General features: G+C 45.1%; 1 protein-coding gene across 1 annotated transcript; it reads left to right on the top strand.

Moving 5' to 3' along the window:
* Window positions 1-3,276: 3,276 nt before the first annotated feature.
* On the top strand, window positions 3,277-12,904 carry KLRG1 (killer cell lectin like receptor G1). Its single transcript, XM_086748829.1, is given in 7 exon segments — window positions 3,277-3,395; window positions 3,880-3,887; window positions 8,939-9,031; window positions 9,789-9,937; window positions 11,852-11,867; window positions 11,870-11,954; window positions 12,793-12,904. Coding segments are annotated over 7 exon segments (582 nt in total).
* The last annotated feature ends 924 nt before the right edge of the window (window positions 12,905-13,828 follow it).

The raw sequence follows: 13,828 nt of genomic DNA, 5'->3' as shown, positions 1-13,828 counted from the left end.
CCCGCCCCTAGAACCGGAAACAGGAAGGGCAAGGCAGAACCGGCCCCCTCCGCCAATGGGAGCCCGGGAGCCGCCGGCGTCGCCTCGCCCACTAGCGATTTCTCAGCGAATGAGGGAAAGGGACAACTACTAAGGCCCGCCCCAGCATATGATAGGGGTGGCTCCGGAGCCCGCCCCCTTCTCTTTCCAATAGGCGCTGAAAAGAGGCATGAAGATCCCGCCTCCCCTTGCCTTCTAGTCCAATGAACGATGAGGGCCAGCAGAAAGCGCCTGCCGGCTAACCCCTCCTACCCGAGCGCCCCTGCGGAGCGCGGCTCGAGGCGGGAGACGCTCCGCCCAATGGCGGAAAAGCACGCCCCACCTCCTCGCCCCGCCTCTCCGGTGCCCGAAGGGGTGGGGCCCTCAGTGTGTCGGTCCTGCGAGGGGGAGGCGAGGGGTGTGCTTGTCTGAGACCCTTGTCGTCCAGGAACGCTGAAACTTTTCGACCTGGAAGCCGAACTCTCCCTTTAGGCCCTCGTGTGGGTTCAGGTCACCTGCGGGCAGGTGCACACATCAGTAATGGTGGAACACAGCCCAGTGTAATGGAGCCATGGCCTGCCTGTCCCCTCGCTCCTGCTGCTGGAGGCAGTAGGCGGTCACTGTCCTTGGACTGTGCCAGCCCCACCACATACCCCCAGAGTGACTTGTTAAACAAGCAAGGGAGACCAGTGTTCATAGAATCATAGACTCATTAAGGTTGGAAAAGACCTTCAAGATCATCAAGTCCAACCATCAACTCAACACCACTATGCCTTCTAAACCATGTCCTAAAGGGCCACATCTACACGTGTTTTGAACAGCTCCAGGGATGGTGACTCCACCACTTCCCTGGGCAGCCTGCTCCGGTAACTGATCGCTTTTTCAGTAAAGTGCTTCCTAACATCCAACCTAAGCCTCCCCTGTCACAACGGGCCTCACCAGTGCCAAGTACAGGGGCACAATCACTTCCCTGCTCCTGCTGCCCGCACTGTTCCTGATGCAAGCCAGATGCTGTTCACCTCTTGGCCACCTGGGCACACTGCTGGCTCATGTTCAGCCAGCTGTCTACCAGCACCCTCAGGTCCTTTTCCGCTGGGCAGCTTTCCAGCCACTCTTCCCCAAGCCTGTAGCGTTGTTGTGACTGAAGTGCAGGACCCAGCATTTGGCCTTGTTGAACCTGATACAATTGACCTCAGCCTATCAGTCCAGCCTGTCCAGATCCCTCTGCAGATCCTTCCTACCCTTGAGCAGATCGACAGTCTCACTCAATTTGGTGTCATCTGCAAACTTAGTGAGGGAGCACTCAATCCCCTCATTGAGACCACTGATAAAAATATTAAACAAGACTGGCCCCAAAACTGAGCCCTGGGGAACACCGCTTGTGGCTGGCCGCCAACTGGATTTAACTCCATTCAGCACAACTCTTCGGGCTTGGCCATCCAGCTAGTTTTCAACTCATGACAGGGTACACCTGTCCAAGCCATGAGCTGCCAGCTTTGACTCTTCCAATTTTGCTCCTGCCTGACATGCTCTTTTCTTATGCTTTGGGATAAAGGTGTTTCTTCCAGTTCTTGCAAGTTTTGCCTCTGCAGAATAATTCCACATCCAGCTGATCACGCACAAGGTTGATGGACTTAAGCATCTTGAGCATGATTAATAAAGCTATAAATCATTTTAGGATGACATATTTAAAGGATATTTATCTTCTTAAGTCATGACCCTGTTGTGGGTAAGAGAGTTCATTTTTCAGCGCTCTGTTTTTGGAAAGGATGGATGTTGTTCACCAGAGCTCTGAGGCTTTTGCATCTGTTAGTTAAGAAAGAATTGCCAGATTTATCAAACTTGTCAAAATGCTGGAGAAGCCACTTCTCTGAGAGGAATTTAGAAGGCTTTCCTATGCTATGCTGTTTCAGTATTGAGGAACTAGGAAGGAGCATTGTTGGCTTCAGGAAAACTGATCGATTTATTCCTGCTATGATTTGTGTCCTGCTGCTGATTCCACTGGGAGTATGGTACAGAGGTCTGACTGCAGAGGTCAGATTTATTTATATTTGCACTTAGCTATTAACAATGTGTTGCCTGCATACCTTCCTATGGTGCAATCACTTCCTCTCCATTTCCTATCCAAACTAAGAACTCAGCTTATTGCTGATATTTCAGAGAAAATCATAAAACACATCAAAACAGAGCTCTTAGTTCTTCCCCAGCAGGCTTCAATTCTCCGCTCTGGACCAAACTCCTGCTCAAGCAGGGCCACCTACAGCCAGTTGCCCAGAACCGTGTCCAGAGGGCTCTCCAAGGATGGAGACCCCACAACCTCTCCAGCCAACCTATGACAGTGTTCAATCACCCTCATAGTAAAAAAGTGTTTCCTGATGTTCAGAGGGAACCTCCTGCATTTCAGTTTGTGCCCATTGCCTCTGGTACTGTCACTGGGAAACACTGAAAAGATCCTGGCTCTTCTTGTACCCTCCTTACAGGTATTCATATACATTAATAAAATCCTCCCCAAGATGTCTCTTCTCCAGGCTAAACAGTCTCAGCTTTCTCAGACTTTTCTCATATGAGAGATGGTCCAGTCCTGTCATCATCTTTGTGGCCCCTTTCCAGACTCTCTCTAGTATGTCCATGTCTCTCTTGCACTGATGCTGTTGAGATGTTGACTCAGAGGGTCTTGAGGGATGCTAGCTCTCAATGCCTACCTGTGTCTCAAGCCCATTCACACTGGGAGTTGGGTGCAGATAGAGTTCCCAGTAGAATTGTCCAAAGCTCAAAAGGCTTCCTTCTCAAACCTATGCTGTCCATTTCTGTTTCCCTTTTGACAGAAGCTGGGCCGCCAGTTTGTTGTGTTTATCTCACCTTTCACCTTGTGCTCTCACTATTCACCTGCTTCTGTCCTGAGAGGAAGTTTGTCAGAGCAACACACATTCTCACAGTTACTACAACAATGTAAATCACAGCCTCTTGCATTTGCAACAGTTAGAATACCCATGCATGCACTTTGTGATTAATCACCTCTTTCACTGATGGCTGTTCTTAAGACATCCCTTACCAAGTTAGGAAATTGAAGTTGTTGTACTTTCAGTGCTCTCCATTCTGTTATAAATTTGGTTATTTTGAGCAGCTGGAGATAGAGGTTGCAACTTCACTTTTCTTGTCTTCTGAATGTAGCCTCAGGTTTCCTGTTTCACAGGCATTGAGCCCTGTCACTCAACAGCCTGATTGAAACATCGTGTCATACACACTCTTTGCTTTGGCATGGAGGGAAGCAGATCAGAAACTTCTGCAGCCCACATGAGTGAAGAAATAATTTATACTTCTGTCAAATTCTCTCAGACTCCTCCACTGAAAGTCAAACCTGGATGGGAAAAGGAGAGGTAAGGAAGCAGGATGAGGTAGGTCAAGAAAAAAATTTATTTTGAGCAAAAACAATATCTAACAAATACACTCTAAGCTGGCCACTGACTGGCTGACTTTGAGTACCAGCTCACGGTGTTATTGCTTTGGTTTTAAAATTACCATATTTTACTATGATAAAAGCTGATGGGTCAGAGACCCAACATTGTTCCCCTCCAACTCTCCATCAGACCCCTTTTGGTGTTTACTCCTGGGCATTCAACCCAGGCATCCTTTTCTCTGAAAGAGGTTTGCAGCTTTAAAGTTGTCTGCTTGTCAGCAATAAGAGATTGTCTGCAATAGTTCTTTGAAGGGCAGGCGAGATGTGAGTACAGATAAATTAGAGGCATATGCTAATCGGAGATCAGAGACAGAGGAGGCATATGAGATCATCTAGTCGGTCTCCCATGGGGCTCTGCGGGATTCTTTTGTGATACAATTTTTCCTGTGTTTTCTCTGTTCTAGTTTTACTAGTGAGAAAATTTTCAGCTTTTGCCTTGAGACAATTGTGCAGGGCATTTTACTATCAGCAAGATTTTCTTAGTGCTTTCCTTAAATTTTCTCTTTCCTTATTTCTGTTCCATTCCCCCTGTTCAGGCCTTGCAAATGTCACACTGAGCAATTTCTCTTGCTGCTTAGTTGAGAAATACCACCTTAAAAGGGTGAGATTTTGCATTGGTGAATATTCTTCATAAGTATCTCCTTCCCACAAGTGGATTGCTTTTCCTCTAAATGCTCATGTGCTTTAGATGAGTTGTGTTGTGTTGGCTGCAACACTAATAGTTGTCCTTAGCTTTTTTTTTCAGAGCTGTTACAGCAAAGGGGGCTCTCGCTCTGGGACACAAGATTTCTGTGCCTTGATCAGAATAACTGTGGTTATTACTGCTGCCTGCACTGTGGAAACAAACCCAGCACAGAAACCCCCAAGTTCCTATCTGGTAATCGCACTCCATCTTCTTGGAAGGCAGTCTTGTTTTTTGCATGTGTTTTCATCTGAAATGGTGTTTTCTGTTGCATCAGAAAACACAGGGACATCCCTTCATTCCCCGCCATTTGTGTTCACTTGCACCCTATTGGAGGTGGGGATTACCCAATGCCCTCTTGAGGTGTTTGCAGTTTTCTTTTTAATATTGCTCCTCTCCAAATTCCTTTATGCACTCTCATCTTTTTGAGCTGAAGTCAGAGGGTGTAAAATAAGGAAGATGATGTTTGAACATACTTTCTGTGCATATTATTTTATCATTTCCCAGCTCTCTCCTGCTTGCAAGGAGGCCCTAAGGAGTGTAGTTTAAGTACCTTTCTTTAGAACTTTGTTTTCAACTCTGTCCTTGCTGTCATCACTTTTAGGAGTTATGCTATCAGGTACTTAACCTCTGTTTTCAAATGCACACCCTTGCTACCAAGTCGTCCCTGTGACTCAGTATCACAGGTATATCACAGGTGTATAGATCAGTCCTCAGGTCAAACCAACTGGTTTTGGCTCTCATGGACTCCTCAAAAATGAAGAGTTGCCCTAGCTGTCTTCTGTCTGGCTTCCAGAGAGCCCTAGATATGCCACACTACCAAAATATCAGTCCAGCCATCATTTAAGACATTGTTAACCTATGTGACATGTTTGTAGTAACAGTGAGTAACCAGTTCTGTGCCATAGTCAAGGACAGGACCCTTGTTTCTCAAATCCTTCTCCCTGACCTTAGGTAGTCATACTGCTCCCATACTGAGGTAGGCATGAGCTGAAGGGAGCTATGTGGGACAGTACTATGATATTCTTCAGATTGTTCTAGAAGATTTGGAATTATAAAATGCTATCAGCTTTCAGTTTTTGAACTGAATCTGGACTCCCAAACCTAAAAATATCACGTCATGTCGCTTGCAGATGAATGCAGCATATCACAGTCATTTCTCCAGAGCTCTGACAGAACTAACTAGGTGTTTTGTATACTAGAAAACTGTAACATTGGATATTTAGATTGAACATCCACCAGTCCACTTCTCCCTTCCCTTGGTGAGACTCTTCCACAGTTCCTTGGACAACTACATGAAAATATTTCTGGATATTCCATTCAGATTTCCCTCCTGTGTTTCAAACTCGTCTCAAGTACTTCTCCCTTCCTTTTCTACAAGAGCTTCGAATGTACCCCAGGGGCTGAGGATCAAGCACAAACTCTTGAACCTGTTTTAAAAAGAGAGAACTGCAGAGACTTCCTTTTGCAAGCGGTAAAATCCTGATTTATGAATTTTTTTTATTCCACTTCCCTGGGTTGATCACTGCAGTTCAAGTGAGGCTCAAATTCAGCTTTAACGCTTCAATATGACTTGCTCCCTTCATTGTCTTTGTTCCTCCAAAATCATCTAATGGCATAATTTTTCATTTTTAAGAACTGAACTGTCCCACTGCTCTGATTGTGGAGGTGCCATGGGATTTTGTTTTGATGCCAAGTCGAGTTAGTTCCTTTTTTTTTGGAATTGGTTTCAAACAATAGAGGGTGAACGGCGCTATTCATTGCCAGGAGGCACCAGCAGGGATGCCCGGTGCTGACATTTAAGCATTAACTGTTTCACTGACTGTCATCCCAGTTGACTTGTCCTGGAAGTAGTTTTCCCTAAAATTCGGAACAGTGATCTGGAGGATGAAGGAGATCGCTTTTTTGAGAAGCAAGCAAGGAAGGAAAGTGGAAGTGCAAATCTTCAGAAATGTGGTCTCGGAACAAAGAATTGTGTTTTGACAGATATTTATCCCCTTTTACTTAGTTATGAGTTGTAATCTGCAGAGAATCAGCTCCGTCATACCCTTAACCTTGGACTGACTCCATCCACTTGAGGCTTAATCAAATGGCAAACCCCACATCACCAGAGACACAAAGGTTACCTTACAAGAGGAACAGAGGGCCGGCAGAGAGAACAGCTACCCAGTTCAAGTCCTTCAGTTCTCCCATTGACCTCTTGTGTAAAGCTGAGGAGTAGGTTGTAACTGAAAAGTCTTTCTGTATTTTGTATCTGAAAAGAGATGGTTTTTTGTTCTTTAACAAGGATTGAAAAATAAATGTTGCTATTTTTAATTACAAGTGGGGCAGCTAGAAGATGCTGAAGGCTTCAGGAAACATGACAAAACCTTTACCTTAGGAGAGATCTTTCTACCAGAAGAATGATGCTTACAACAAAGCTCTCTCACATTCTCCCTTGTTACGTTAGAAACTTCTTTTAGCCAAAACCGCAGGTCTAAATATATTGCTGTAAACCAGAAACTGATCTTAAAACCAGTAAGCCTGCAAATCACTCTAAGATAAAAAAAAAAAAATTGTTAACTTATTGATCTAGTCTACAATTTGGACAAAGCTTCCAAAGCTTAAAGCGTGCATTCTTGTCTTTAAGTGAAGTCTCTTTCCTTTCTGTTTTAGCGCTGTCTTTCTTTGTCCTTTCCACAATATTCTTGATATGTAATGTGCATTTGTTTTCAGGCTCCACTGACAGATCCTAAAAAAAAAGTCTCCCTTACTGCTTCCAAGTATTTTATCCCTTTAGCTGTCCCTTTTAATTTCTCTCTGACAAACTTTTTCATTTTCCTGTAGTTTTCCATTTTGAAATTATTATACCACATTGCCTTTTGTTGTTTTTGTTGTTGTTTGGCTCTGTTGAATCTCAGTGCATTTGTGTTCACTGTAGCAGGGAAGCTGTTGGATGGAGCCACGGTGACCTGGGTGGCCTGAGCACAGCTCAGGGCAGTCAGGAGCTGCTTTGCTTTCCGTGTATCCTGGCTCGCCACTCTCTGAGGTGCCTTTTACAGTGTCTAAGCATTCAATCTCAGCATCATGGCCTGACATGGCATTTGTGGAATTTAATGCGATTAATTGATGCTTGGCATCACCTTGCCTCCTTCATAGTTGCTCTGATATTTTTTGCCAGTTCACAAGTCCTGTCACCATCCTTGTCTGGCAGTCCAAAATATAATTCCAACCCTATGCATTTAGTACTATTTGCCTGGTCTGTGGGGATGCAGTTACTGTTACTTCTTAATGTTATGTTACTTCTTAATTAACCCAATTTGACTGTAATTTTACTTGAGCAGAGAACAGTCCTCTCTGTCTTTCCTGTGTATTTTGTATCCTATTGCTTCAACATCCTGCTCACAGCCCTTCTACCGAGTTTTCAATGTACATGCTGTAGTATTGTCTTTCGTTAAAGCTATCCTTCCCCTCACTCCATCTCACTCCCTAGACTCCTACCCTTTTTAGGGAGTACAGCTATGTTTCTTTGGGTCTTGTGACACAACTGAGAGAGATCACCTCAGATTTCATGTACTCCACTAGGGACTTTGCCACTGGATTTGGGTAGAAGACTTTGGAGCACCATAAGAGCAGGACATGGTACATAAGCTTAAAGGAAAAGCACAGGGAAATCCTGGGTTCATCAACATCAGCAACCATTAGCTGCACATTTAGTGCTTCTTAGAAAGTCCTATTGTCTATGCAGGTGTCATGCTGAGATTAATAAACCAAACAAACCAAAGCCCCCTGGAGCTCATCCGTGGCAGTAAGTGTCATCCTCTCCTTAACCTGGGAGAGAGGGAATTTTAGTGCTGAGATTTCAAACAGCTTATGTAAAGTGAATGCCTTTCAGCTCCAGGAGATGACAATGGGAAAGCAAGTTGTAGCCTGGAGGTTATCATGTTATGCTGTGCATGAGCAGATCTCTACATGGCAATTCAGTCCCACCTTTGAAAGGAAGCTGTGGTGGGCTAGGGTGGAGGCTGCCCCCAAGAGCCACCCTCTGCCACAGGCAGCAAGTGAACAGCAAACAGTGGTGGTGAAAATGTGGAGGGGTATCCCAAGGTCTTCAAGGCTGGCACTCCCATCCTGACACTCCACCATTGGAGAGGCAGATGAGAGCATAGGACTGACTTGGGAGCATCCCGGGAAGATGCAACACGACTCTGTGTCTAAGCCTGTGAACAGGATGCTGAGGTTAAACCTGTTGCTGTTGCTGAGAAAGCTGAGGGAAAGACCTTGGGTTTCTTTTTATGTTTAAACTGGAACATGGTGGCTGTGGCAGTGCAGCTCTGTGTTTCCACTCTAAGCTTTAATGCTGAGGCAGGAACAAGCTTACTGGGAGGCTCCTGTGAGTGTGAGGTGCCATATGGTGCCTGGGGGGCTCCAGCTGACTTGGGGCAGGTGCTTCCTCTCCTGGGTCAGCGACTGAAGGGGCTGGACCAGCTGGCTCTGCCCTGCAGGGGCAGAGCTGTGGCTTACCTGGAGACAGGTGCACTTCCTGGGAAGCTCAGGCAGGGACTGATGGCCTGGGGCCAAGCTGAAACAGGACCCCGGGCCGGTGGGCAGGGGCGTGTGGAGGCCCTGGGGAGGCTAGGCAGGGACAAGGATGGCAGCAATGTGCAGAATGCAGACAAGACAGGGATGCTTTAATTAGTTCAGATCCTTATGGAAATGCCCAGAACACAAGCAAGCTACCTAAAACCAGTATAAATTTTCATGTGGCTCTTGTTCACTGTGGTTTCTTTTCTCATTTACAGCTCACTGTCTGCAGCCAGCAGTTGTACCAGGCTTGGCTATAGGCTTTGGGATACTGAGCATCACCCTAGCGATTGTTTTAATTTGGAAAATGAGTAAGTGCACAACGGGGTACTGAGGGTGAGCAACCAACAGCAAAAGACAGGAGACTCTTCTAAGCACAGGTGTTCAGATACTGAACTCCCTCATATGGGGTTAAATCAGAAGCTGTTCTAGGCTTTTACCAACCTTAAGTACCCACTGCCTATCTAGAATATTTCAAAGAATATATTCCTTGTGCATGCCCCAGGCAACCTATTTCATATCCTGTGGCAAAGAGCAGTGAAACATATTGAAATGTTTTTGTAGACTTATCTGCAGTAATTATAGTGGTAAACTGTAGAACAAATACACAAGGTCTATAACACTTTTGCATGCATGCAGAAGGTGCTAGACCATGTGGGAGAGCCTACTGCTTGCTGCTTAAAATCCATTCACCTGATCACACCATACCCACAGAATAATGTAATTTTTTTCCCTTACTTTTTGCACAGCCAGAGTGTCATTTGCTTTCAGATAGCCAATTTTGATTCTCAAGTATCTGAGTAGTTCAGAGGAAACCCAAAGTGGTGGGTGGGGGAGGGCGGGTTGCACCAGCATCAGAGTGCATGTGACTCTTGTACAAAGATTTGGAAATTGTACAGAGGCCCTGAAGCTCAGTGTTCATGCATTCTTATTTTTAGATGCTTAACCTGACTTCTGTTTTCTGCATTGCAACGCTCCAGAAGAGTTGCTTTTCAGCAATTCCTTGCTGAGGAGTGTATTTCTGTTTGTTAATGGTAGAGAAAAGTCCGTGTTTTGATTTCTTTACAGGTGCCTCCCACCCGCCCTGCCCTGAGCAGTGGGTAGCCTACAGAGGGAGCTGCTACTCCTTCTCTAAGCAGAAGGACTGGCATTCCAGCCAGGAATCCTGCTGGGCACAGGGAGCTCATCTCCTGGTGATCAGCGACACTAGGGAAATGGTAATGGTTCTCTTATTCTTTGAGGGTCTTCCATTTCCTTGCAGATATCTTGGTGATTGACATCCAAGCAGTGCTGTCACTCTAGCAATATTTTGACTTTAAAGGAAAGGAAGGATTTATGACTGTGACTATAGTTTTAGTGCACTTCCAGTTTCAGTATGCACCTTAGAAGTTCTCCTCAGGCAGAGAAGCAAAGGGAAGAAAGGAAAGGTGAGGGTCACTGTCAGCTACTCAGAATCATCCTAAGAAGGATGTTAGGGGGCTGCCTTCTCCACTGCCCCTCTCCACATCCCCTTCTAGCCCCAACAAGGCTGATTTGAAAGATTACAGGAAAAGACTGTGCAGCCTCTGTACTCAGTGCCTACAAAACAGTATGTCCCCACTCTTTAGAAATGCTTCCTTTGCCAAAGCAGGGCCTCTCCTTCCTGCAACAGCTGCAGCTCCTACTCAGTGACCCTTGCCACTCCCTGTGTTCATGCACAGGTATTTCTTTCTCACTCTGTTTTCAATGCTTACTTCCTCTCTCTCCCAAAAAGCCTCAGTTGTGCTGCTGAAATCAGAAACCATCTGTTCCACTGCTCATTTTCCAGCAGGTGCTCACCAGAGATAGGAACATGTATGATCCCTAAAGAAATGGGTAGAGCTGATTGCTAGGAAGGTGAGGCACGTCTGCCTAAGTAGAGCAGAAATACTTGATCTGGTTTTGCACAAGCCAGGGATTATTAGCTCAGGCCCAATGAACCTGGACAGCTTCCAGTCCCTGAACAGAAGTTGCATTGTATGATGTTCTGTGGGGGCTTACTCTGCTTGACTGGGAGTATGTACCAGGCTCTCACACTTTCTTAGGCAAATATTGGGAAATATTCATCTTCCACAGATTACCTATTTTTCTGCATAAAGAAAGCCTCCCTGGTCCGGCTGCTTTGTTACTACTGTCTCTGCTACTAGAGTGCTACTCATTATCCCTCCTCAGACTTCCCCACATACACAAGACTTTCCTAGCTATCCTGTTATACATGTCCTATGCTGCAAAGGCTGTGACTGTTGAACCTCCCTTTGCCAGGGAAGCACAGTCACCTCCAAATCACTGGCAAAACTGAAGCGTTCCTCGAGTTACTCCTATTTCCACCATTTTACCAAGCTGGGATTTGTTAATGCTTCTGTGTGCGGATGTCTGCTTTGAAGCTTTGTGGCAGGGGGAGGTAAGAATGGGGCCCAGGCATACCACTGAAAGGTTGCTTTTGTCTGGTTTAATTGCAAATGTGGACAAAACAAACTTCTCTCTCTTGTCTTTGTCTTTTTTTTTTTTGGCGAGAGTAGACGGTATTTACTTCAGGGCTGAGTTTCTGTTGCAGCCTTAACCTTTTAGCAGTAAACAAGAGCTAAAGGTTAGGCAAAAGGAAATGAGCACTGAAAACACGTAGGAGGAAAGTTTGTATAAAATTTAATGAGCTTGGTCCTGGGCTCTTTACACAGATCTGACAGTGCCTGCACTTCCTGCCCTGACCTGATTTTATCTTTAATTGTTAATACTTTGTATTAGCTTGCTAGCTAGCTGTATGGTAGAGCATTAATATTAATAATAATAGCATACGTTCCGACATAAAAATCTGTGTAGGAAACTCCAGGAGGCTGCGGTGCAGTTGGTTCACATATATTGCCTTGAGAAATGTCCTTTGAAGAATCTGCCCAGGACCCTTGGAAGCATACTTACTTCCTTGTGAGTGTACACATAGCTGTTATTCAAAGTATGATTGCAGGGCTGATTAGAAGGTGTGGAAAAGCAGTATTGTCAGCCACTTAAGGAAAGTCAGGCAAGGGGATGTGTCATGCTCTCTGTTCTCTTTATTCATCCTTACCTCCATTTTTAGGCTGGCTGTCATTAGTCACTTTGTGATTTGTTAACATTTCTAGGACCTGTTCAAGAGTATTTAACAGGCTGTTTCTGGATTGGACTGAGCAACAGCACAGGCTCTGGCTGGATTTGGGAAGATGGCTCTATATTCAGTGGCACCAAGTGAGTTTAATTCTGTTTTAAAAACAACAGTGCTAATTCAGATTGCCTGGTGTTTCACAGCACCTGGAGTTCCTGCACCAGATCTCAAGAGCCTTCTTCCTGGGCAGATTTTCCCCTTACTATCACCTGTAAAGGCATCCCTCCAGCTGCTCAGACCACAAATTACTTGTCTGCACTGCCGACATAGTTGCTCAGTCAGAAAAGCATATGGTCCATTGTGGCTTTACTGGGTTTAGCCACCTGGCACCCATTCTGCCAAATGCTGGTGCCACTGGAGGCAAGGACCCAGCCCTTTGCAGCTTCACTGGTTCCAACCCAAGTCAGAACCTTAATTTTGGCTCAATATTTAATTGGATAAAACTCAGGATTTTGCATGAGGCAAAACATTGTGATCTGGACCAGTGACTTTGCCTGGCCCTTTCCTTTTTATGGCAGTTAACACAGTGAGTTAGTATCTAACACTTCTCTAGCAAGGAAACTCACCCAAGATCTCACTGTCAGGTCAGTGCCCTGTTCTTACAAACTTCATGGAGTTGATCATCTTTCCGTGAAACTCAGCACTGCCGTGCTGGTGGATATCACTGTCGCTGCAGGGCATTGTATCTATGTTTGGTTCTGATTTGGGTTCCACAATAGAGAAATTACTTACATGTGTAATCTCCAGGTAGATAGGTTTTTTGGTGTACATTTTGTTTTCTAAGAGCTGCCCTTTGGAGGTTGGGTTCTTTCACTTCCTCTGGGCTCCACCCTTCAAAATGAGATGTTTTCTCTTTCTTGCCTCCAGGAGACAATCTCAGTATTTTCTCTCCGTATCACTTTTGTTCCGTGTCTCTTGCAGGGTCCTCTCTAACAGCCCTGTGCAACACTGTGCTGTCCTGATGAAAGATCACTTACAGGCCTCCAGCTGTGAATTTCTTGCTCCATGGATCTGTGAGAAATCTCTTCGATAAATCCCTTGTGCATTTTTATCTCATAACCATCTCATCAGTGGTACAAGTGGATCATTGTCCTGCAAACCAAAGCTTTACTCAAGACCAAGGACTTGCCCTTTCTGCACCCTTACAAGGGTGCTTTGCAGGGACAGACTTGTTGCCTGTAAGGGTGAGTTATCCTCAGTGGTAGCTTCATTCCCAGTCCACATATGTTGGATTACTACTATTTGTGACAAGATGACATGTGGAACATATTCCCTGCCCTAGTTTTTGTCTTATTTGTTCTACATGGACAAACAAAAGGATTTTTTTTTACAACACAGGCTGGGTCTTCAGATCTCTGCTCCATTCCTGAGTGTAAGATTTCATTTTCATTCCCTGCATCTCCATTGGCTGATGCCAGCAGGACCAGGGAAAATGGAGCCTGCTGATCACTGCTAGTAACATATAAACAGACTTCTCCCAGTGGCAGCCTCTCCTTTTCCACCCCAGTGCTATAAGTGGGAGAGAAGAAGGTGAAATGAAACTACAACTTCTATAAATCTGGCAGTGAAAATAAACTTTGAATACTGCACTGGACTAAAAGCGTATATCCATGTCATTGATTCTCTCTGTTGGAAGGAACCAGCTGCACACCATGTTTTATAGGCCAGCTTCAACCAAACTAGTCAAGAGGCTGGACTTCTGGAGTAAAAGGAATACAGTTAATTGTGTGTTATTATTGAATCAACCAAGATCATGTTTCCCTCTCTACCTCTGCAGTTTCATACTGTGGAGAGACGAAGCAGTGGACAAATCCCTACTACAAGGAGATTTCACTTCAAATATAGCAGAGACAAGCTAAGAGTGTGAAGAGCATAAAGCCACACTGAAGGTTAAGGGTGAGGCAGTACATTGCATTTCTACACACCTGAAAAACTTTTTTTTTCCACTAAGAGTTTT

Source organism: Chlamydotis macqueenii, chromosome 1, assembly GCF_036417535.1.
Source record: "Chlamydotis macqueenii isolate bChlMac1 chromosome 1, bChlMac1.mat, whole genome shotgun sequence".
Taxonomy (NCBI): Eukaryota; Metazoa; Chordata; class Aves; order Otidiformes; family Otididae; genus Chlamydotis; species Chlamydotis macqueenii.
This window is presented reverse-complemented; position numbering and strand designations above follow the sequence as displayed.